General features: G+C 36.1%; 1 protein-coding gene across 2 annotated transcripts in view; it reads left to right on the forward strand.

Moving 5' to 3' along the window:
• PIP4P2 (phosphatidylinositol-4,5-bisphosphate 4-phosphatase 2) overlaps window positions 1–24869 on the forward strand; it is a 78187-nt gene extending 53318 nt beyond the window's left edge. For both annotated transcript variants that reach the window (XM_027856983.1, XM_027856984.1), the window contains 3 exons: window positions 7979–8031; window positions 23043–23133; window positions 24031–24869. In XM_027856983.1, the coding sequence (XP_027712784.1) occupies window positions 7979–8031; window positions 23043–23133; window positions 24031–24174 (288 nt within the window). In that variant the 3' untranslated portion in view covers window positions 24175–24869. The remainder of the gene's footprint in view (window positions 1–7978; window positions 8032–23042; window positions 23134–24030) is intronic.
• The last annotated feature ends 577 nt before the right edge of the window (window positions 24870–25446 follow it).

Genomic DNA, 25446 nt, shown 5'->3' on the forward strand with positions numbered 1-25446 from the left:
CCTAGGAGTCAGGAGGACCTGAGTTCAAATCTGGCCTCAGACATTTGACACTAGCTGTGTGACCCTGGGCAAGTCACTTAACCCTGATTGCTTCACCAAAAAAAAAAAAATAAAAGTTTGAAAGAATACTTTCATAAGTCCATAAGGACCAGAAGTTTTTTCCCTTCTTTTTGTAGTTCCCTTGCAGCTAGTTCTATTTCCTTTATGAGAATGGATTACTTAACACATGAGTTCTTAACTTGGAGTCTATAAACTTATAAAACTATTTTGAGAAGATGGCAGAGTGCAAGAAATATAGCAAACTCTTCTATGGTGACAGGAATGTTCAAGACATAACCCAGAAGAAAATGGCTCTAAAATATCTACAAGCAAAGTCTCAAAGAAAAAACTAGATTTCCAGAAAGAGATGAAGCAAGAGTTAAAAAAAAGTTAATTTTTTTTTGTAAATTAAATTACAGCACTAGAGGAAAAAATTTGAAAAGAAATTAGAACTATAGGAGAAGGAATTGGAAGGTGAATTAATGGCTTGGCACAGGAGGTTTAAAACCTTGCCCAAACAACAAACACTCTGAAAATTAGAAAGCACCAAATTAAAGCTAATGACTCCATGAGACAAGAAGCAATATTAAGACTGAAAAAGTAGAAAATATAAGGCAACTCATAGCAGAACCAATTGACTTGGAAAATAAATTGAGGAGAGATAAGTTAAGAATTATCAGATTACCTGAAAGCCATGACCAAAAAAGAGCTTACTCATCATTGTTTTTAATCATAGTTCGCAAACACTGCAACTTTTCTTAAATGATTAGTGTTTGAACTATTTTCCAATTTGGTTGTTTTTAATATATATTTTCTTCCATTTTTCAATCTTTTGATTTTTTTCTAATATTTCTTGTTGTCTTATGGAGCCATTGATTTTTATTTGGTCTATTTTAGTTTTCAGGGAGCTCCTTTATTGGGTAAGGTTTATTACTTTCTCATCTAAGCAACTTATTCACATTCTAATTTCTTCTTTAAGGACCTTTATTTCATTTCTTATCTCTTGCTTCATTTCTTCTAGGGATTCATGTAGTCTTTATGGAAAATATTTTTTTCCTTTGAGTCTTTGCTTGTAGCTGTTACAGAGTTAGATATGCAATGAGGTTGATAATGCTTGGCTTTTTTAAAAAATGCTCCTTTCTGCAGCTTTAGTTCCTGAATTAGAGCTTTGAACTAGTGCCAGGATTTACCCCGCTTCACTTTTGGGTGGCTTGGTTTACAATGCTTAGTCTCACTCTGGGTTCCCTGGGTTCTGGTCATGACTTCTACCTGCTGGGGCTATGCCTATCTGGACTAAATTTTAGAGCACTGAATCAATTAGAGCTCTCTCTGGTATCTCAAGATAGAGTGTTAGGAATATCACAACTCCTGAGCCTGGGCTGTCCAAGTCTGAGCACTGAGGCACAAGGTAGTACCAGCTCCTCTTCCCTTGGGCTTCCAAAGTCCTATCCCTGGGGCTTTTCCGACTTCCTTGGGCATGTCCTCAGAGTAATCCTTTATTCTTCCTGCTTCTGGACACAAAGCCTTGCCAGGTTATAAGCTTTTCCTTTCTGGTCTCTGATCAGACTGTTATACTCTTTTCTATTTCTGTGGGCTTCTGGCTGAGTAAATTTAGTGCAGTTCTGTGGTAGAACTTGTCACTGTGGTTTGTCATTAGATTTCTTAATTATTATTCAGTCTAGGGAAAAGAGTTTTTCTATAGTATCTGTAAAGGAGCTAGGGAATTGACCTATTCAGGTAGCCATTTTGTCAGGAAAGTGATTATTGATTACTTTCTTTTTTAAAAAATTAGTAATAATTCTTCCCCATTCCAATTTAATTCAAAATCTCTTCCAGGAATTCTAGTTGAATTTGTGCCCAAGCTGTGATTTTCAGTGAAACTTTGCTTGTAGATGTTTTGGAGCCATTCTCTTTTTCTGGGTTCATGTCTTGAATGTTCCTGTCACCATTAAAGAGTTTGCTGTACTTCTTGCTACTCTGCCATCTTCTCAAAATATTTTTATAAGTTCATGGACTTCTCTCCTTTCCAATTATTTTAGTTGTTATTTTTTCCTTTTTCTGTACCTTTTTCTAAGAAAGATTTCTTTATCTTGTTCTTTTCATTAACTTTCTGCTGTTTCTCTCTATTCTGTGCTATTATTCTTTGCATCATGGTCTGTAAACATACTTATTCATACTTTAATCTTTCTGTGTTTCTTATGGAATTAAAATCTCTTAAGTACTACATTTGAGTACTATGTTTTAGCCAAACCCTGTTATTGCCTTTGATATTGCCTTGATCCCTCACCTCTTTTTTACTGTTCTTCACGTTTAGAAGTTTCAATCCATAAGAGAAATAATGGGGATGGAGACATGGCCTCATGGCAGAAATTTCCCTGTGACCCCACTCATTTGTTCCAGTTCTTCCCCTTACCCCACCTTTCCATCATCATTCTCTTTCTACTTTGTTATGAGATTTCCTCTTTATAACCATGTTTTCCTACCCCCCAGGAGTTCTGATTTCCCTTCTCCTGAAGCAGAATATTGTCTATGGAGACACAACACTCTCTCAGATGAAGTGATCTCCCTGTGCACCAAATTTCTGCATATTAAACTCATTGTATGATCCCCCTCTACCATTAAGAATATGCCTTTTACCCCATGGGAGTGTTCTTCAGTGGGATATCCTCCCTCATTGGGTTGAGACATTTCACTTTCACGTCCCCTCTTTCACTCCTTCCTCTTGACACTTCTCTCATTCCCTTACAGTTCTTCTTGCTGAAAGATTACAGCAATTATCTTCCTATTGTTGTTCACCTCTGTGTTTGATGAAGGCATATCACTGATTTTATTCTGTCATCTACGTCCCTTCTCTTTTATGCACTCTTCAATCCTCATTGTAACCCAACAGAATACAGTGATTCCTTTACATGAGGGCTGTAGGGTTTAGTCCCTGGTTATGGGGGAAAAAGGGGTTTGATAAATTGGACAGCACAGTGTTTGAAGACACATCCTTGTGGACATTAAAGCCTCCAAGATAGAGGACAAGAATTAGAGTGGAAAGAAAGACTGAGTGAAGTCCTGAAAGCCCTTGGGAGAGGCAGGGAAGTGACCTGGAGACTGAATGAGAAACTGAAATTTTTCATAGCAATTCCTAGAGCTTAGTAACAAGGATCTAGGTATAATGATGTAGATAAATGGAATGAACCTCAAAAGAAGAGAGGTTGCTAAGTGATGAGGGCTAAAAAAGGGTGAGTCCTTCCCCTGTCCTGATGTGTTGGAGGGCATGAGAGATTAGATGTGGGGCATGAGAGCATCCAGCACTGAGCATCCATAGCGCCCTCAGCTCCTCCTCTTAGTTTTTCTAGCTTCCTTCAAGGTCCAGCCTAAATCCCATCTTCTGCAGGAGACTTTTCCTGGTCCTCAGAGCTGCTAGTGACTTCCCCTCTGAAACTGCCTTCATCTACTCTGTATGTACCCTCTATGTACTTAGTTGACTTCTCATTAGAAGGGATGGTCTTTGAGGGCAGGTACTGTCTTTGACTTTCTTTGCATCTGTGTTGCTTAGTGTAGTGCCTGGTAGATAGTATCAATTGACCAAACAATTACTAATTATTTATAAAGGGACTACTATATACCAGGCACTGTGCTAGGTGCTAGGAATTCAAGTGCAAAGAATGAAACAGTCTGTACTCTTAATGACCTCACATTAGAACGGAGGAAATGAAAAAGACATATACAAATATAAACAGGATAAATACAAAGTGAATAAATAACAAACACAAAGTAGTTCAATACAACATTATTTGGGAAGCAGGGCACTTGCAGTTGGGGGAATTAGGAAAGGTTTTGTGCTAAACTTAGTACCTGAGCTGAATCTTAAAGAAATAAAGGGACTCTGAAGCAGAGGTTAGGAAGAAGTGAATTCCAGGTATGGCCAGTTCAAGTAAAGTAAGTGCTCAATAAATGTTTCTTGACTGACTGACTGGAAAGGGTGGCAAGGGATGAAATGTCTCCTGAAGAATGAGGAATCCAATGTCACATGGTGATGTAGAGGTGACCAGATGTTCTCAAAGCCAGCAGTACACAAGTTCTGGAATGTCATCTCAATCTAGAAAAGTTTGAAGGACAGTTCAGATGATAAGTTGTTTTCTGAGGATCAGCTAAAGTTCAGAAGTCAAAGGGACTCATTACCAGAAGGCTGGCCCACCGCAGAATGAATTATTTTGGCCTCCAGCACTCTTGAATAACCACTGCTTAAGCATATAGAGGTTGAGATCTGTGTCAGTGCAGTTATTAACTTCACCTATGAAATCATGGAACATTTTAAGTATTTGGAAGACAGAAGACAAGGTATTGCTTTTATATGTGGCTGGTTGTGTGAATTAAGTATTTACTGTAAAAACATCAACTGATTATATTAGTTCATAAATGACTTTTTAATATTTTAAATTCATTTTAAAGAGAAAATTTTTTTGGAAAGTACTTTTTTACATCCTTTTATAAATCCTAATGGGAATCTGGAAATCCAGAATCTAATCTGCCACTTACAAGCTGTGTAAGCTTGATCAAACTTTATAACATTTTGGAGCCGCAGTTTCATCACCTGAAAAAAGATGAGGTTAGACTAACTGAGTTCCAACCGTTTTTCTTAAAAAAAAAAAAAGAAACAAAATTGAGACCTGAATTGATTGGATTATAGATTTAGACCTGGCAGTTTCTTAGAGGCCATTGAGTTCAATCTACTCATCTTAAGGATGAGGAAGGAGATTAAATATTGTGTTTGTGTTACCCAAAGTTAACAATTAATAAGCATCTGAGGTGGGATGTGAACCCAGGTCCTTTGACTCTAGGACCCAATTATCTTTCCAAATATTAGTAAAATTTTCCATATTGGCATAATAACTATGTCAGATGCAGAATTAGGATTTTAGCTCCCAACTTTTGATTTGTGGTCCCAGGATTGACTTATCAGGCCATTCTTTTCTTAGGTATGGAATACCTGAGTTCATGGCTTGTGAAGTGGGAAATGTAATATTCCAAATCCAGTAAGATAAAATTGCCATACCAAACAAATAAAAATTAATCAATCTGCCAGATAACATAGCAAAGGCTATTTACATTCCTTATTTCTACTTCCTGACCTCTCATTTCTCAATCCTTTGCAACTTGGGTTCCAACTTCCTCAACTGAAACTGTTCTCCAAAGTTAACCATGATCTCTTAACTTTTTTTTAGTCAGCCTTTATCCTTTACTTCTCTTCAGCATTTGAGACTATTGACTACCTTCTTCTCATACCTCTCTGACTATTCCTTGTCAGTATGCTTTGCTGGATCATCAGCCATATCATGCCTCCTAACTGTTTCTATAAACCAAAGTTCTGCTATTGCCCCTCTTCTGTTCTTTCTTTTATTCTCCTCCTGGGTGATCTCATTAGCTCACATGAATTTAATTGTTTCTGTGCTGGTGGTTTCCAGATACACAGACACACAGACACAGACACAGACACAGACACACAGAGACACACAGACACACACACACAGACACACAGACACACACACACACAAACACACACACACGCACACACTCTTAGTCTCTTTCCTGAACTCTACTCCTACATCAACAACTGTCTATTTTACATTTTGAACTCGATTACCAATTATACACAAATGTTTATTAAGGACTTACAATGTGCCGGGAACTGTGCTAAGTTCAGGGGCTACAGAAAAAAGTGTTTTGCAAGGCATCTCAAACTCATTATATTTAAAACAGACCTTGTTATCCATCCCCCAAAACTCATCTTTCTTCTGAATTTCTGAGGGTATCACTGCCCTTCCATTTACCTAGTTTTATAACCTTAGTATCATGTTTGACTTCTCAATCTCACCCCATTTATCCATTTAGTTGTTAAATCTTTTCATTTCTACCTCCCCAACATCTTTCCCACCTGTACCCTCCTCTCCATTCACACAGCTTTGGCCTTTATTATTTGGGATATAGCCTACCAAGAGGTCTCCTTGTCTCATTTCTTCCTAGTTCAGTCTGTAATCCACATAGCTGTCAAACTATATTTCCTGAAGTGCATGTCACTTCCCTATTTGATGAACCACAGTGGCTCCCTATTACCTCTAGGGGTAAAATATAATCTCATTTAAAGTTTTTTACGACCTGCTACATCCTACTTCCATTGTTACTATGTATTATTCACCTTCACACATATACTCTCCACTCACACAGCACTCAATATCTGATATTGGCTGTTCTCATACCTAGAATGCCCTTCCCCCTTACCTCTGTGTCTTAGAATCCTCAATTTGCTTTAAAGTTCAGCTCACACACCACCATCCCCCCAGATGTTGATGCCATCCCTTTCCCATATATAACCTTTATTCTATTTTGTATCTACCTACATATGTACATACTGTCACTTCCAGCTAGATTGTGAGCTTATGGTGGGTAGCAACTATTAGGCTTTAGACTTTGTATCCACAGAGCTTAGCTCCATGCCTGACACATAATAGGGACTTAATAAATATTTATTGATTAATTAATTTGATTATCTAGAGGATTTGTGATACAGCATCAGTGAAACCATTTCTGTAATGTCAGCAAAATAGTTAACACAAATTATTACATCTTCTTACAGGAAGAGAGTGTTATAATCATGAAGGTTGACTTGACCTTTTTGACTATTGAAAGGAATCCCTTCTTTGTGAATTGAAGGTGCAGGGCTTATTGGCAGTTGGCTTACATTTGTGACCAAGGAAGAGAGAACAACTGAGGGTTAGCTAACTCCTTGAAAGAGAAAAAAAAGAATCTGGGCAAATGAAGACCAGTTTGTTCCTGTTCCTAAGGTTCCTCTTCAAGGCATAACAAATGCCCAGTAAAAGGCATTTTTCAGCTACATCTCCTATTGTGTGGACATCTGCATTTGTATAACTTTGGAGTACCAGAGAAAATGAGAATCCAAAAGTTCTAAAAAAAAAAAAGGTAAATAAATTTTGGGTCCAAATTAAAAGAATTATTTCAATAAAGCTAAAATAATTTCTTTGATGGAGAACTCTGAACTATTAAAAAAATTTCCCATTGAATGTAAATGAAACTAGCTTTTCATTGGAAGGTAGCATGATAGAGAATGGTGATTAATATTCTAGGTGTAATGATAGTTTATTTGCAACTTTGTATTATCTTCTTTCGAAACCCTACAAATTGCTAATTAATACAAAGCATTTAGGCATTTAAATACCATCCTTGTGAGATAAGTAGCAGATCCCAATCTCTGCATTTACAGGTAGGGAACTTGAAACAGGGGTGTAGTAAGTTTCTCTTGGTTGACATCATTAAAAGGAGCACTGGACTAAAAGCAGGGTCCTGGCTTCCTCTCAAATACCCTGCCAAACATAACCTCCTCTTACACTAATCTGACTTTTCTGCTTATTTTTCTTCATGGCTTTGTAAACTGGGTCATTGCAGTGCAGTATGGGTCCTGAAGATTTGCTTCTGTAAAATACTGACTATAAAGATTATGGAGGAGTATGTAGGAGGAGGGGCAGAGAGAACTGGGAATAGGAGCCTTCAGGATGAATGGTGTCACTAGGTGCAAAGGTTCATTGTTTGGGATAGTCCCACAGGCTGTTTGTCCCAGCCCACTGGGAATGAGCACAGTCCTAAAACTGAAAGAAATGACCTTAATTACAAACTTCCCTTCAGCCTAGGTTGTAAAATGAACCTGGATTACGTCAAAGAGCCTGGGGAAAGTCATGGGAACTGTGTCATGGGGAAAATGCCAAAGCTATTCCATTTAAGGAGTAAGCAGAGAGTTGGGGGAGGCAGGCCTTAAGAAAGCATGAGAAGTGGGATGTTTTTGCAGTGATCCCTGGTGACATTGTGATGTAAATATTTTCTCAGGTCTGATTTTTTTCCAACTATTTTCCTCTCGTTTTCTTTCTTTGTTTTACAGTGGATGGAACTGAGGTTCAACACTCTAGCAAAATGCCCACACTGCAAAAAAATGTAAGTTCTTTATCAGTGGAAGGCAATGGGAAATGAAATGCTTCAGATCAATTGGAAGAGCTCAGAATTGTCGCTTTAGGGAGATACTAATTGCAGATAGGTGAGAGGATGTCCCTACTGCTTTTCCAAACCTAGAAAAACTTGCAGGAATACACCTTTAAACTTAATTAATGTATTCTGATGTGAATTGTAAGTGACTTGATTTGATCATCATACTTTGAGGGTGTAATCAATTTCAGTAAAAAAAAAAAAAAGAATATAAGTAATCTGCGGTAACTTAATTGGGACTTTTTTTTAATGGTCTTGTAGATATGCCATATTTTGAAATAAGCCAGGATTTATCCTGAAATGTGCTAAGATTTGGGAGAAGAGCAAAGCTGTTTTATGAAGTATTCTATAGAACATTGCTCATTTCTATTCCCTTTCTCCTCTTCCCTATTTATATTGTCATTTGGAAATACAGTCTTTATATAGGTTGTGTGTTCATATTCACAAAACTTGTAAGCTGCTTTTTCTTGTGAAATTACCAATGATTATATCAGTCTTTGGGAATGAATATCAAACAAACAAATAACTAGTATTTATTAAGTGCTTACTGTGTACTAAAAGTAGAGGATACAAAGACAAAAATAAAAGTCTTACCCTTCAAGGAGCTTATGTTCTACCAGAGTAGACAACCTCTGAACACATACATTTATTCTAAAAAATGCAAAGTAAATTTGAGGAAGGAGAGCACTAGAAGCTGGAGGGATCCAGAAAAATTTTGTATTATAGGTATCACTTGAGCAGAGATTTGAAGGAAACATGGGAATCTAAGAGCCAGAAGTGAGGTAGGAAGATGTTCATTGGAAGGCCTCCTATGATGGGGAGCTCACTACTTTTATAGGTATTCCATTCTACTTGTGGATAGTTCTAATTGCCAGAAACATTTTCTTCAATTTACATATACTGTCTATTTGATTTTTACACATTGTTGATTAGTTCTGCCTTTTGGAACCAAGTAAAATAACTCTAATCTCCCTTCCATGTGGAATCCCTTCAGATATGTGTAGATTGCTAGTACGTCCCCATCCTTCACAAATTTTTCCCTTTCCCAGGCTTCAGTGAACAATGTTATAGTAGTTTTTCTAAGTAACAACCACCACCACAACAGTAATAACATAAATATTATCTCATTTGATCCTCTCAATGACTCTGTGAGGTAGGTACTATTATTATTCCCACTTTACAATTGAAGAAATTGAAGAAAACAGATGTTAAGTGACTTGCCCAAGATCATACAAGCTAATAAATTTCTGAGCCTGGATTTGAATTTGGGTCTTCCTGACTCTAGTTCTAGCACTCTGTCTACTATGCCAGTTGGTCAAACTCAAATAAAAATGATTAATCTATACGTAAGGATCCCTGCAGTTTTAAAATGTAATATTATCTGTGTTTTACTGCAATTTTATTTTGTTAAATATTTCCCAGTTACATTTTCATCTGTTTCAAGCCAGTCTTGGGAATGTTTCCTGCCATGTGTTTGATGCCTCTGCACTACACCACTTAGTTGCCTTCGTTTCCTCAATACCTATTTTCTCCTTAATCTCCTGATTTCTCTTCTTTCTCTAACACTGTTTTCTCAAAGGTCAAGAATGACCTTTTCATTGTCAAATCCAGTGATATTTCTCCAATACTTATTCTCCTTGACTTTTCTTAGCAGCCTTTGACACTGGTGTCTATAATATCCTCTTTCCTATATCTGGCTTTTGAAAATCTAACCTTCCTTAGTTTCTATAATTTATCACTCTGATGATTCTTCTCCTTTTACTTGACTGATAATTCTCTGTCCCCTTTGATAGTTAGCCATTGGAAGAGCACTGGACTTGGAGTCAGGATATCTGGGTTTGTATACCAACTTTGTCACTACCTGTATGACTTTGAGCTAGTCGTGTAACCCTTGTTGGATTCAATTTCATCATCCATAAAATGAAGGAGTTGGACTAGATGTCTTTGAAAGTCCTTTCCAGCTTGGAGTAGATAGTCTCATGATTGTCTTCTCTTATATAAAAATGTGTCTATTCCACAAAATTCAATTTTCATACCCCTGCTTTCCTGTCTCTATTCTTTCTCCCTTAAAGATTATTTACCTTCCTATTAAAATACCCCAGTGTAGCTTATCTGTATGTGAAAAGGCAAGTTTACTATGAGAGAATACGAGATGATTATATACAACAGACAAGTGTAATGTGAATTAATTTGGATTTTGCAGACTGTATATCTGCGTATCTATTTCACATATGTGAATCAAGGACCATGTCCCCAAAACTTTATTGTACCTATTTGATTCCTAATAATTTCTGGATCAGAGGATGAATTTTCTTTATTCTAGCTTCCTTCAGAATTAGACATGTAGGTTTGGTAATCACTCATAGTCATTAAATCTCAATTTCCTCATCTCTAAAATAAGAGGCTTGCCCCAATGGCCCCTGATGTTCTATCTGGCCCTCAGACAGTGATTGAGTGATTTATCATGATAAAAGAATGTTTTTAGATAACATCTCAAGGCTCACTGTAGAATCACAGGATCTTAGAATGAGAAAGGATGCCAAAGTTCATCTAATACCCCATGTAGCTGAGCAGGAATCTCCTCTTCAACATTCCCAGCAAGTAGTCATACACCGTTCTCTTCAAGACCTCCATTTAAGGGAAACCCTCTACATACAGAGGCAGCTCATTCTACTTTTGGATGGCTCTTTTAATGTTTTTTCCCCCTCATACCTATCTGAGATCTGCCTCTCTATAACTTCCATCCATTATCCTAGTTCTGTCTCTCATGCCAATCCAGCCGTAGATATTTACTAGCTGTGTGATCTTATGTAAGTCACTTAACCTCTGTCTGCCTCAGTTTTATTATTGTAAATGGGGATAATAATAACACCTACCTTCCAGGATTGTTGTAAGGATCAAATAAGATAATATTTGTAAATCACTGTGCAAGTCTTAAAATGTTATATAAATGCTAGTTATTATTATTGTTCATAATAACTATGAATTACTCATTTTTTCAGTCAATCTTCATATGATATATTCTCTACTATCTTGGTCACCCTTGGAATGCAATCCAGCTCGTTATTATCGTTCCTAAAATGTCATGTGTATAAACTAAGCAAAAAGCTCCAAATGTAGGGGCAGCTAGGTGGCTCAGTGAATAGAGCACCGACCCTGGAGTCAAGAGAACCTGAGTTCAAATCTGGCCTCAGACCCTTGGTACTTACTAGCTGTGTGACCCTGGGCAAGTCACTTAACCCCAATTGCCTAGCAAAACAAAACAAAACAAAAAAACCCAAAACAACAAACCAACAAAAAAGCTCCAAATGTGACCTTGAAAGTACAGCAGGACTATTACCTCTCTCATTCTGAATGTTATTTCTATTGATGATAAATAAATAACAAATGACTTTTCCTGGTGATCCCTGGTGTAGAACTTTTTTTTTTTTTTTTTTTTTTTTAGCAATTCAACATCCATAGTTCTTTCTTTGGATGTGGATAGTATTTTCCATCACAAGGCCTCTGGAGCTGTCTTAGATCCTTGTATTGCCAGGAAGGGTTAAGTTTATCAATATTAGTCATCACACAACGTGGCTGTTATTATGTACAATGTTCTCTTGGTTCTGCTCACTTCACTCAGCATCAGACTATATAAGTCTTTCCAGGTTTTTCTGAAGTCAGCCTGTTCATCATTTCTTATAACACAATAGTATTCCATCATATTCATATGCCACAACTTGCTCAGCCATTCCCCAATTGATGGGCATCCTCTCAATTTCCAATTCTTTGCCACCACAAAAAGAGCTGCTATGAATATTTTTGTACATGTGGGTCCTTTTCCCATTTTTATGATCTCTTTGGGATACAGCCCTAGAAGTGCTATTGCTGGGTCAAAGGGTATGTACATTTTTATAGCCCTTTGGGCATAGTTCCAAATTTCTGTCCAAAATGGTTGGATCATTTCACAACTCCACCAACAATGCATTAATGTTCCAATTTTCTCACATCTTCTCCAACATTTATCATTTTCCTGTTTTGTCATGTTGGCCAGTCTGATAGGTGTGAAGTGGTACCTGGTGTAGAACTTAACCAGTGTTGATTTGCTTATTGCTGTGTGACAATAATGGATTTGACCTAATGTTAGGTCACTATTGGAATTTATTCCAAAGCTCTTGAGATGAAAAGACTTATTTTGACCTTAATTCTATTTCTTTGGTGAAGTAAAATCTTTGGGAAGCATCAGCATTTGCTGATGGCTTTGCAGTTTTAAATATCCAGAGTAACACACAAACACAGACTAATAATAATTTAAGCAAGAAGTTTGATATTTCAAGAAAATTCTTCTGTATATATTCATAAAGCCATTCTTTTTTTTTCCTGTACAACAGTATACTGGCAGGATTTTGAATATTTCTTAAAGACAATGCCATTATTTTACCAATTATTTAAAAAAAAAATCCCTGACTAGCCATTCAACGTTCAAGTTATAATCACAAGCCAATATGTTAATTAAAAGAACTCTGAGAGAAGCTTGGGGTATTGTAATACCTTGCAGAGAGATGCCAGTGAAATGAAAGTGCTTAAATATTTGGCACCATTTCAAAAAAATAATGTTTGTGGCATTCTAATCACATGCTAAACATGTGAGGATAGGCTTGTGTTCTTAATTCATTTGAGCAAGATTTTGTTTGTATCATATGATTATTCATTGCTGGTATGAGTATGTCTCTAGTAGATCTTTTAAAATATTAGAATAAAACAGTATACAAATGAAGAAAATAAAATATATGTTGCTGTTTTTTTAATCAGAATCCTCTTTCTTCAAAGCCAAATTGAAAACATAGTGAAATTATTTTCAGGATCCCGGAGGAACACAATTATCTCTATGCTTTTCAAAATCCCCATAATGCCTAACACAGTGTTACATAAATAAGGAGCATTCAGTTCACAAAAATCACATTATGTGTGAGTTAGAAGTATTGAAGAAAAAACTGTATAATAGTATACTCTTTACTGTAGTCAGAATACAAGCATTTCTCGATTAGAGGGAGAAAAATCCAAACTGACTGAGTGCCTCCATGCCCTTGGATATAATGCCACAGAAGACAATTTCGCAATATGAAAAACCATCATTATATAATTGAAAGTAAGGTAAAGGCTAACATTTTTCTTTATTGAACGGAAAAGTAATTTCTTAATCTTTTGGTCATGCCCTTGGAAAATCATTTTCTTAAAGCCACTCAGTTCCTCTATGACTAATCCTTTCATGAGCTCTTCCTGGACAGCTGGTCACAGGTGACCTAAAGTAATTAAAGACTCATTTCTTTTCTTTGGTGTATCATTATCCTTATCCCTTCAGAGTACTGGGAAAGAGTCTACCCTTCTTAGATGAATCAATCAAGGGTCACCTTGGTCTTGGCATCAATGGGCCACAAGCCCTAACTTCTTCAAGGAGACTTGTTTCCAGGGTGACTTAGAGAGAGGAGAGCAGGACATCATTTCGGAAATTGATAAAGGTTATTAAGTATTTCTCTCACAAATTTATTCAAAGGCTTCAGACTGGGATAATTTAAAAGGCTTTCTTAACATTTTTAAAAGGCTGTGGGAGGAGAAGCATTTGTCTGCTTCCATGGACGGAACCTCAGCACCCATCTGAGGAGTCCAGAGGAATCCCCTCAATAACACATCTGACAAGTGGTCCTCTAACCTCTACTTTAAGTCCTTCAAAGAGGCAGCCTCATCCCCTCTTGAAGCAGCCCATTCCATTTTGGGATAGTTCTAATTTTTAGAAAGTTTTCCATAACTTTAGGCCCAAATTTGCTTCTTCATAACTTGCACTTTTTTCTCCTATTACTGAATTCTGGGGCCCAATGAAACAAGTCTACTCACTTTTCCGCATGTTATTGTTCAGCTGTGTCCAATTCTTCATGATTCCATGGACCACAGCACACGGATGCTGTCTGTGAGGTTTTCTTGGCAAAGATGCTGGAGTGGTTTGCCACTTCCTTCTCCAGTGGATTAAGGCAAACAGAGGTTAAGTGACTTGCCCAGGGTCACACAGCTAGTGAGTGTCTGAGGCCTACCTGACTCTAGGTCCAGAGCTCTATCCACTGAACCACTTGACCGCCTCTTTCTCCACTTCAAATACTTTAAAATAAGTGTTGTGTTCCCATTGAGCCTTCTCTACTCCAGACTAAAAATGCCTGTTCTTTCAACTAATCATCATGATGTGGATGCCAAGTCCTTGACCATCTTGATTCCCTTCTGTGGGTCACTCTCCAAAATACACACAGGATACAGTGGAAATAATTTTAGAGAGAAGGTACAAAGGGATTATCTCTATTCCTCTCTATTCCTTGAAGTTATGCCTCTCTTAATTCAACTCAAATTTACAATAGCTTTTTGGGTTTCCACATTACACTGTGAATTTGTATTGAGCTTGCAGTCCACTAAAGTCCTCAGATCTTTTTCAGAACAACTGCTATCTATTTATGCCTCCCTAATCTTATGCTTCTGAAGTTTACTTTTTTTTTATCCAAATGCAAGACTTTACATTTATCTCTATTGGATTCATTTTTGCAATAACTAATGATAATACTTAGCATTTATAAAGCATTTTCAAGTTTGCAAAGTACTGCACAAGTATTATCTGCTTTGGTCTTCACAACCACCCTGGGAGGTAGAGGCTATTATTATTCCTATTTTATAGATGAGGCAACGGAGACAAACAGAAGTGAAGTGACTTGCCCAGGATCACACAGCTAATAAGTGTCTGAGGCCAGATTTGAACTCAGGTCTTCCTGACTCTAGGCTCAGAGCTCTATCCACTGTACCCCTAGCTGGCTGTTTTAGATTCAGCCCAGTGTTCTAGCTTGTCAAGATTCTTTTGGATCCTGATTATTATGCCTTGTGAAGCTCTCTCACAGCTTTATGTCTTCTGCAAATTCAATAAACATGACATCATGGCTTTTTAAAAGTCACCAATAAAAATGATAATAAGCACAGAATCTCTGAGGTACTTCACTGGAAACCTCTTGCCAGATTGACTGACATTGAACCATTAAAAGCTTACTCTCTGAGTCTAATCATCCACCCAACTGTGAATCAATATGGTTATTTTCTTGTTTAATCTACCTCTCTTCATCTTCTCTAAAAGAATAGTATGAGGTAATTTATCAGAAGCCTTGCTAATATCTGATAAACTCCATCCATAGTATAACCATTATTCATTAGTTTACCAATCCTGTCAAAAAAGGGAATGAGATCTCACATGACCTGTCCTTCATGGGAAGGAATAAGCATTTGTATAGTAAGTGGCTGAGGCTGGATTTGAATTCAGGACTTTTTGACAACAGAGCACTGTACCACCCAGCTGCCTGTGTAAAGAGCCATGTTGGCTCTTTGTAATCACTGTTTCCCTTTCCAGAAGTTCATCAATGGTCTCTTTAATGATTTTTCCAGGAATAAAAAACAAGTTCCCCAGCCTATGGTTTTTACATTATATTCTTTCCCTTTTAAAAATTAAGGCAATATTTGTCCTTTTCCCATCTCATGGCACCTCTCCCACTTTAAATAATCTTTCAAATGTCATTGAGAGTAGCTCATTATTTACAGCTGCCCATTCATGTAGTACCAAGTTGGATCTTGCAACTTTGTTAAAGCTGTTGATAATTTCAAGCAGATTTTCAGGTGATTCTCTAGGATTTTCCAAGAGTGATTGTTTTGTTTCCTCTTTGCCTATTCTAATTCCTTTAATTTCTTTTTCTTCTCTTATTGCTATAGCTAACATTTCTAGTACAATATTAAATATTAGAGGTGAGGGCACCTTTGCTTCACCCTTATTGTATTGGGAAGCTTATCTCCATTGCAGATAATGCTTGCTGATGGTTTTAGATAAATATTACTTTTCATTTTAAGGTAAGCTCCATTTATTCCTATACTCTCTAGTGTTTCTAACAGGAATGGGTGCTACATTTTGTCAAAGGCTTTTTCTGCTTCTATTAAGATAATCATATGAGTTCTACTGATTTTGTTATTGATATGGCCAATTATGCTGATAGTTTTCCTAATATTGAACCAGTCTTGCATTCCTGGTATAAATCCTACCTTGTCATAGTGTATCATCTTTGTGATATATTGCTGTGATCTCTTTGCTTGTATTTTATTTTAAAATTTTGCATCAATATTCATTAAAGATATTGGTCAATAATTTTCTTTCTCTATTTTGGCTCTTTCTGGTTTGGGTATCAGCACCATATTTGTGTAATAAAAGGAATTTGGTAGGACTCTTTCTTTGCCTATTTTTCCAAATAGTTTATATAGTATTGGGATTAATTGTTTTTTAATTGTTTGGTAGAATGGAAAATCCATCTGGTTCATTGATGATTTGTTCAATTTGTTTTCTAAGATTGGGTTATTTAAATATTTTATTTCTTCTGTTAATTTGAATAATGTATATTATTGTTGATATTCATTTCATTTAGATTGTCAAATTTATTGGCATATAATTGGGCAAAATAACTCCTAATATTATCTTAATTTCCTCTTAATTGGTGGAGAATTCACCCCTTTCATTTTTGATACTGGTAATTTGGTTTTCTTCTTCCCTTTTTTAAAAAATAAAATTAAACAATGGTTTATCTATTTTGTTTTTTTCCCCATAAAACCACTTCTAGTTTTATTTATTAGTTAAATGGTTTTCTTTCAATTTTATTAATCTTGCCTTTGATTTTCAGGATTTTCAATTTGGCGTTTAATTGGGGACTTTTAATTTGTTCTTTTTCTAGTTTTTTTTTTAGTTGCATGCCCAATTCATTGATCTGCTTTTTCCCTATTTTATTGTTGTAAGCAATTAGAGATATAAATTTTCCCCTAAGTACTGCTTTGGCTGCATCCCATAAATTTTGGTATGTTGTCTCATTGTTGTCATTTTCTTTAATGAAATTATAGATTATTTCTATAATTTGTTCTTTTACCCACTTGTTTTTATGATTAGATTATTTAATTTCAAGTTAATTTTTAATCCCTCTTTACATTGTCCATTATTGAATGTAATCTTTATTGCATTATGATTCAAAAAGGATGCATTTACTATTTCTGCTTTTTTGCATTTGATTGTGAGGTTTTTATGTTCTAATACATCGCCAATTTTTGTGTGGGTGCCATGTACTGTTTAGAAAAAGGAATATTCCTTTCTATTCCCATTCAATTTTCCCCAGAGATCTATCATATCTAACTTTTCCAGAATTGTATACAACTTTTAAATTTCTTTCTTGTTTATTTTTTGGTTAGATCTATTTAGTTCTGAGAGGGGAAAGTTGAGGTTCCCCACTAGGATAGTTTTATTATCTATTTCTACCTGTAACTCATTTAACTTCTCCTTCAAAAATTTAGATTCTATACCATTTGGTGCATACATGTTTAATATTGATATGATTCCATTGTTTGTGGTACCTTTCAGCAAGGTATAGTTTCTTTCCTTTTCTCTTTTAATTAGATCTATTTTTGTTTTTGCTTTGTCTGAGATCATGATTGCTACCCCTGCTTTCTTTTCTTTAGCTGAAGCATAATAGATTCTGTTCCAGCCTTTTATCTTTACCCTGTGTGTATCTTTCTACTTCAAATGCATTTCTTGTAAACAACATATTGTAGGATTCTGTTTTTTAATCCATTCTGCTATCTGCTTCCATTTTATGGGTAAATTCATCCCGTTTACATTTATGATTATGATAACTAACTATGTGTTTCCCTCTAAGCTGTTTTTTGCTTGTTTATCCCTCTCTCTCTCTCACCCCCTGCCCTTTCCCTCCTCACAAGTGTTTTATTTCTGACCACCACCTTCCCCAATATACCTTCCCTTTTATCATTCCCCTCTTCCCCCTTTTATTATCCACATCCCTTTTTACTTCCTTAGAGGGTAAGATAGATTTCTATATCCAACTGAGAGTGTATGTTATTTCCTCTTTGAGCCAATGTTGATGAGAGTAAGGTTTAAGCTTTGTCTGCCACCCCCTCCCATCTTTACCTCCATTATAATAGCTCTTTCATGCCTCTTTTATGTGGAATAATTTACCCCATTCAATTTCTCCTCTCCTTCTTCCAGTGCAATTTTCTCTCTCACTCCTTTGTTTTTTTTGGGGGTGGTATTATCCCATCAAAGTCACCTTATATCCATACCCTCTGTCTACATACACTCTGTCTAATTGCTCTTATAACAATAAAGTGGTTGAGTTACAAATATTATCTTGCCATATAGAAATATAAACAGTTTAACTTTAATTATGTTTTCTCTTTCTAGTTTCTTTTTTACCTTTTTATGTTTCCCTTGAGTCTTGTATTTGGAGGTCAATTTTTTTATTCAGCTCTGGTCTTTTAATTAGAAATGCTTGAAAGTCTTCTATTTCATTAAATGCCTATTTCCCTCCTGAAACATTACATTCAATTTTGCTGTGTGATTCTTTGTTGTAATCCTAATTGAAAACCATAAAACCATTGGCCTCAGATGTCAGTCCAGAAATACTCTAAATAATGGGTAGAGATCCTAATGCAAGGGGGAAAATTTGACCCCTTGATTGTTATTGAGACTTAATGTGATGAAAACCATGACTAGAGTATGGTTCTGAGAGAGAAAAACTCATTTATAAGTAACAGAAAAGGTGAAAAGGTATCAAAGTAAATATGTAGAAAAGATTGGTTTGTGAGGACATCCAGGAACTGGAGAGGAAAATGGTAGAAAAACGTTTGAGTGAAAGTCTACAGAAATAGAAGCAATATTGTTATTGGAATAAATAGATGAGGATTTCAGGACATTGATCTTAAGCCAGTAATGGAGATATGATCCAGTAATGACAGAGGAATTAATTTATTTGAATATCTGCTAGAGTTCTTGCCATCTAAAAATGTGTTTAATGTTCTATCGAAAGATTTATAATGTTGTATGTGTTTTCAGATAGAGTTGTTATAATAGCTTGTTTTGCTTAACTGTCTTCCTTTGTTATAAGGGGGAGATTCTGAGGTGTTCAGGTGAGGGTTGGAGGGGGTGCTTATAGAAACCGATGATAGAAAAAAGCAACAATAAAACATTAAAACATATTAGTGCCCAGTTTGGCATCACATTGACTGTGCTTTATAGCCCAGATAAAATGCTGAATCCCTGGTTTGCAAGAATAGACACCCCTCCCCCCAAAAAAACAACAACTTAGAAGCATAATGGTATTCTCAGCCTAAAACTTCTGTAGTAACCAGACAAAGACTCAAGCATTTTTTCATGTGAAAAGAGCTCTGTCCAAGATATTGCCAAATTGAGGCAGCTTTGCAATATGTTTGGTGCCTTATTTTAAAAGAGTGGACACTTGGCAGGCTGAGATCTGATACTAGATTTATGCCTTATGGAAATATGCTAGATAATATTTCTTTAGAAAAGTATTAAGCAGTAATAATTATGTCCTAGGTTGGAATTATTGACTTGCAACTTCTAAAAATCAGGAATCTGATTACATTAAGAAAACAATTTGTTTCTGAATTGTCAATTCTTTAAATGGATATTTTTGTAGTATAGATTGTTGATGTGTGGCCGTGAGACTGCAAAAAATTGTGTGTGTATGTATGTATGTTTATATGTATTTATATATACACACACACATACACATATGTATATACACATATAGCATTGCCTTTATATCCCCATTAGAAACTGCAGCTTCGTGCTTTTCCTGCCCCTTTACAAGACAGTCAAGGATAGTGTCAAGTTCAAAGTTCAAGTCAGAGCTTATTGAGGCACTGGGTACCTACTTGCCATATTGCAAAACTTCTCCTGTCTTGGTGTTTCAGAATGCAAAGCAACTGTCCTCAAACTTCTGTTGTCTGCATGTCCCTCCTGTTATCTTCTGGGGGGTGTCATTCCATCTCTAGCCCCAGCTATTAACTTTAAGCCAGTGTTCCATTTCTTAAGGATTTCAATGAAAAGTGTGGCATCCATTCAAAGATTCTGCAAAAGCCCATCTTCTTCCATCAATATTCCAGCCAAAGCTGCAGCAGAATTCCAATTGTAGGTGAAACCCAAGGGTGATGGAAAAATGCGCAGTGTATGTACACAGATGTGGCTCATTGTCAGTGAGACTTGTGCTCAGTAAGAAGATGTGAAATATGTTGTTCAGTATGTGTATAATTGAGAAAAGGAAATTAGCCAGACGTAGTGAAATAGGGGAGTATAATAATCCAATACTGCATTGATTCTCTAAAATATTAAAAATATTAAAAAAGATTACATTAACAAAATACTGTTCTTTGACATCCTTTCTCTGAAATTTCCCTTCCTCTTTATTTTGTCTCTTTTTTCTTAACCTGTCTTGTGAGAAATCCTACCTTAACCTTGCCCATTCTAGTTATTATCCTATATTTCTTTTTTCACTGTCAAAATTTTTCACATGTATATTCACTACCTTCTTTTTCTTACAAATCATTCTTGGTATAAGTGCTATATTCTAGGTTCTACTATCTCTACCGTACTGAAATTTCTTCTCCAGGGTGAGAAGTGACCTAATTACTAAATCAAATGTCCTTTTCTCAGTCTGGCCTCCACAGGTACAACTGTCTGTGAGTTAGTAGGCAAGGCCTACAGCATTACGTAGAGAGAGATTAAGTAATTTGCTCAGCACCACAGAGCAGTGGAGGTGGAATTTGAACCCAAGTCATCCTGATTCCACACTCAGCAGGGATGAGTCCTTTAACCTCCAAGACTCAAGTAGCTCCTTAGGATTTAATCTTCTAAGTCATAGCAAAATTATGTACCTTTAGTATTCTTTGAGCCTTCCTGACCACCCTGATGTCTCCTTTATTTTTTGAAACTCTCTCTTCTTGACTTCTGTAATGTTACACTAGTCTTCCCTTTCTGTTGCCTTATACAAACTGCTTTTTTTCCATCCACTTCTTTAATGTGACCAACACTCATTGTTCAATCCTTATATAATCTTTCTTAGAAATCTCAACTACTTCCACCTTTTCAGCTGTTACCTTTCTATAGATGATTTCTAAATCTCTATCTTCTGTTAATCTTCTCCTGATATTCATTTTCACATGTGCAAGTGCATGCTTGAAATTTCTAGCTGGATGCCCTCTTTGTACCTCAAAATTCAATATAGCTCAAGCTGAACTCATCCTCCTTCTCAAGCTAGCTCCCTTTCCTGACTTCCCTGATAATGGTACTATGGTAGTATGGGCATATAAAAGCGCAAGAGCCTGAGAGTTATTTAGTACTAAAGAACAGTCCTTTTTATCATACAAGCCTCTGGGGGCATCATTTTATGACAGCATGACTTTGAGTCATCTGAATAATGTTGTCCTATCTTCTGTTTAAGAAGTCAGTAAAGTTCATTTTAAAAGGACATTGATGACGAGAAATATGCCCAGAGGAGCATAAGCAGGATGGTAAAAGGCCTCAAGTTCATACCATAAGATTGGTTGAAGGAACTGGGGATGCTTTGCCAAGAGAAGAGCTGGCTCAGGGTGGACATAATAGTTCTTTTCAATTATATGAAAGACAATTACGTGGAATAAAGATTAGAATCATATCAGTCTTTTTTATAGTAGCAAAGAGCTGAAAACAAAGTAAATATCCATCCATCGGGGAATAGCTAAACAAATTTTGCTAAATGAATGTAACAGAGTATTTCTGTACTATGAGAAACAATAAATATGAAGAATTCAGAAAAAATTTATATGAAGTAATGTTAAATGAAATAAACAGAACCGGGAAATTAATATACACAGTGACAACTACAACAATGTAAATAGAAAGAGCAACAAAAGCAACACACCTTTCCCCTCAAAACTGAAGACTGTATAATCACAGTGACTGAGAGTGGACTAAAAGAAGAAATGAGAAAATGAAATCTTCCTTCTTGGGGGTGGCTGTGAATGTAGAATCATGCTTCTTCCATTTGAATGTAATCTTCTTGAGAGCAGGGACTGTTACTCTTTTTTTTACTGTATCCTCATTGCTTAGCCCTGTGCCAGGCCTATAGTATTGTAGGTGCTTAATAAATGCTTATTGATTGGTGGATATACTGTCAGTTTAGGTTGATAAACTGATTAGTTTTGCTAAACTGTTTTTCTTCCTATTATTCTTTGTTACAAGGGATAGCACTTTGGGTGGGGGAGGGAGAGAGGTATGTTTGGAAGTGAAAGTGGTAAAAAAAATATCAATAGCAATTTAAAAATAATAGATTTATTCTGCATTACCACTTGACAGTAGAAATAGGAGCAATGGATTCAGATGGGCAAATTTAGGTCCGAGGCTATACTAAAAAAAAATTCTTCGTAATTAGAGTTATCCAAGAGTGCAATTGGGACGCCTTGCAAGATTTGGGGTTGTGACACAATCCTTCCCCACCAACTTCAGTGGAGGTCTTAAAGCAAAGGTTGCATGATGACTGGTCCTTTACATTAAAGAAGAGGTGGGGTGTGTGTGTGTGTGTGTGTGTGTGTGGGTGTGTATGGGTGTGTGTGGGTGTGTGTGCGCGTGTGTGTGTTTGGTTTTTTTCAGGTGCAGGTTACACTAGATGACCTCAGAGGTCTCTTCCACTTCTAAGATTCTGTATTTAATCCCCAGGCAACACTGGTGGCCAAGTGCCTAAACCTCTATCCAGCACCAAAGAACATTCAGAGAAAGTACCAGACCCTGTTTGTTTCTCGGAGAATTGTTTACAGCTGTCACTTAGCTCTGCCGTTTTGTGGGTGGCAGTGCATGTTTCTTTAGTCTAGGGGCAAAATCTTTATAGATTTCTCCAATTAATGATTAGTACTCTCTATTCCTTCCTCAAATGACCAAATATATGTATACCTAATTACATGTTATATCCTCCCAATTAAGGCTCTTGACTTTTTTGCCCCTTTTTTTTCTTTGCTGCCTACTTGTGAAAGATGACAGAGTAAAAGAATTTTAACCTAGATGTTGACTATCTTTTGTTGTTATGCTCACACAGTTCCTCAGTGGGTAGTGCACTTCCACGAAGACGTTGCTGTGCCTATATTACCATTGGAATGATATGTATTTTCATTGGAGTTGGATTAACTGTAAGTGTTATATTAATGGTGAGATTAATAAAGTTCTCTATTTTTAGCTGTGCAACATAGTGGTACCTGTGTAGTATAGCAAAAAGAGTTCTGGTCTTGGAAATCTGGGTTTAAATTTGTCCTTAACTATTTGTGTGCCTCAGCAAGTCACTTCACTTCCTGGACCTCAGTTTTTTCATTTGTAAAACAAGGAGCTGGAATAGATGACCTCTAGAGTCCCTTCTATCTCTGAGTCCTCTGGCCTACCCATTGGCTTATAAATTTTACTGTGGAACTAATAGAAGTCAGTTGTCTTTTGTTTCTTGCTAGGTCTAACTTTGCCACTGTCCTGTGGCTCATTCCTACTGAGACAGGAGGACTATGGGTATGGAGTGCAGAAAATAATTTTTTTTCCCCCTAATTCATGCTAAACGAGAAGGATCCCATATCAGGGTGGGGAGGATTTGTCTGAGAAAAGAACAAAGCTTAGTAGGCATAGAGAGCAGGCTCAAAGACTTGAAGTAAATTAGTCCTTTTGCAGCCGTTTAACTTTTATTCTCCTCTGTTTCTCAAGGAAAATTCACTCATTCACTGTACTACCTGTACCCCCCCGGTCAGATAGACTGGATGCTTTTTAGAATTTATCTACGTCTAATAATTTTAAATAGCTAGTTGTTAGCAGATATTTTTATTAATGAATAAAGATCTGAGAATTCTACTTTGGGTTGACTATATTTTACCCTCATATCAAGGAAATATTGTTTGGGGATGGTTATTTTTTTCTATCTGTTGATATATTTTTAGATGGTAAGTAAGAATATGAAAGTTTTATAAGTAGTATTATGCAATTTTTCATTTAAGGTGCTATTTCCTCAAATTTCCTAACCCTGAAATATTCTGTTTTTCTTTTCATTTTAGGTTGGTACACAAGATTTTGCCAGGCGATTTCATGCAACCTATGTTTCTTGGGCAATTGCTTATCTTTTAGGCTTGATCTGCCTTATCCGAGCTTGTTACTGGGGAGCCATAAAAGTCAGTTATCCAGAACACAGTTTTGCTTAAGCTTGCTTCTAGTTATAGTTTGCTACAGGTGAGAATCTCTAGAAGTTCTGGGTAAAACAAGTGGACATTTTAAAATAATTTTCTTTGATGAATTCCATTCTAAGTACAGTAGTTCCAAGTTGGGGGGAGGGTCTTTTAAAAAAAATAAATATCCATTGCACTGCATTATATGCAAAGAATTTGTTTTGCTGCTAGATTTCCAAGCTCTGAATAATAAAGCTATGTTTACATGTTTATTTACCTATATAATGAGGTACTTTAAAATTTTTAACTCACATTTTAGGTTTTACATCTACTTTTCATTATTTTAAAATTTTTTTGTTGCATTACTTTATGATCTGAGTATTTAAGAGCAAGAAGCATTAATCAGTATTTCTAAAATAACCTCATAATCATACTTAGATTTTAATTACAGCTGTATCAAAGTGGCTTGCTTTAAGATCTAAGCAATAAGCATTCTGCCTGAACTTACTGTAACTTTTACAGAAGATCATAGTGACCTTATTCAAAACACAATGTTTGAATCTACTTTCAGATACTGTGACACTGTTACCAGAAGGAAAACATTTGTAAACACTGTATGTTTGTTTTTCAGGTAGAAAGAAATAATATTTTGGTAGTATTGAAATAGAATGATAAAATAATCATTTGTCCACTATGGGAGAAAATGTTGGATAAATGTCTTTTCTCAAGGATCCCAGATTGTTTTTTTTTTCTCCTGATTTTATTTGTCTGTTCTAAAAAGCCCTAATCTAGATTCATGGAACTTAATTTTAATAATTTGTAGAAGTTCCTTTACCCAGTCTGGGGAAAGTGTTTCATATAATGTTTTATAATACATAGCTATCTTGTAGAAAAAGGTAGGGTTACATTGGTTTGCTTCTTGTCATTTGATTGTGGCAAACTTTCCCTTTGGAGGCCATTCTGTAGTGGTCATTTGGAAAGGGAGTTATTGACATTTTACGCTAGCTAAAAGGATGAGTATACAGTTAGTCTTACCACTCCATCCTAATATAGCTGGTCAATTAAATATCTACTTTATATAAGGTGGAACAAGCAACAAGAAGCAACTTAGTTTTCTAAGAATTCACAAGGGTTAAGGGACCAGCTCTCACACTGCCCATCTTTACAATTCTGAAAACAGCTTTTTTTGCAAAATTGAGAGAGAATGTCCTGAGCTCTTTGTAAGTTAGTAATTTTTAAGTAATGGGGGTTGGAGTAATTAGTTAGATGTTGCAGGAATAAGAAAAATATTTTTAAATATTTTCTGTT

Source organism: Vombatus ursinus, unplaced genomic scaffold (assembly GCF_900497805.2).
Source record: "Vombatus ursinus unplaced genomic scaffold, bare-nosed wombat genome assembly UNPS02011767.1, whole genome shotgun sequence".
In the NCBI taxonomy this organism is placed as follows: domain Eukaryota; kingdom Metazoa; phylum Chordata; class Mammalia; order Diprotodontia; family Vombatidae; genus Vombatus; species Vombatus ursinus.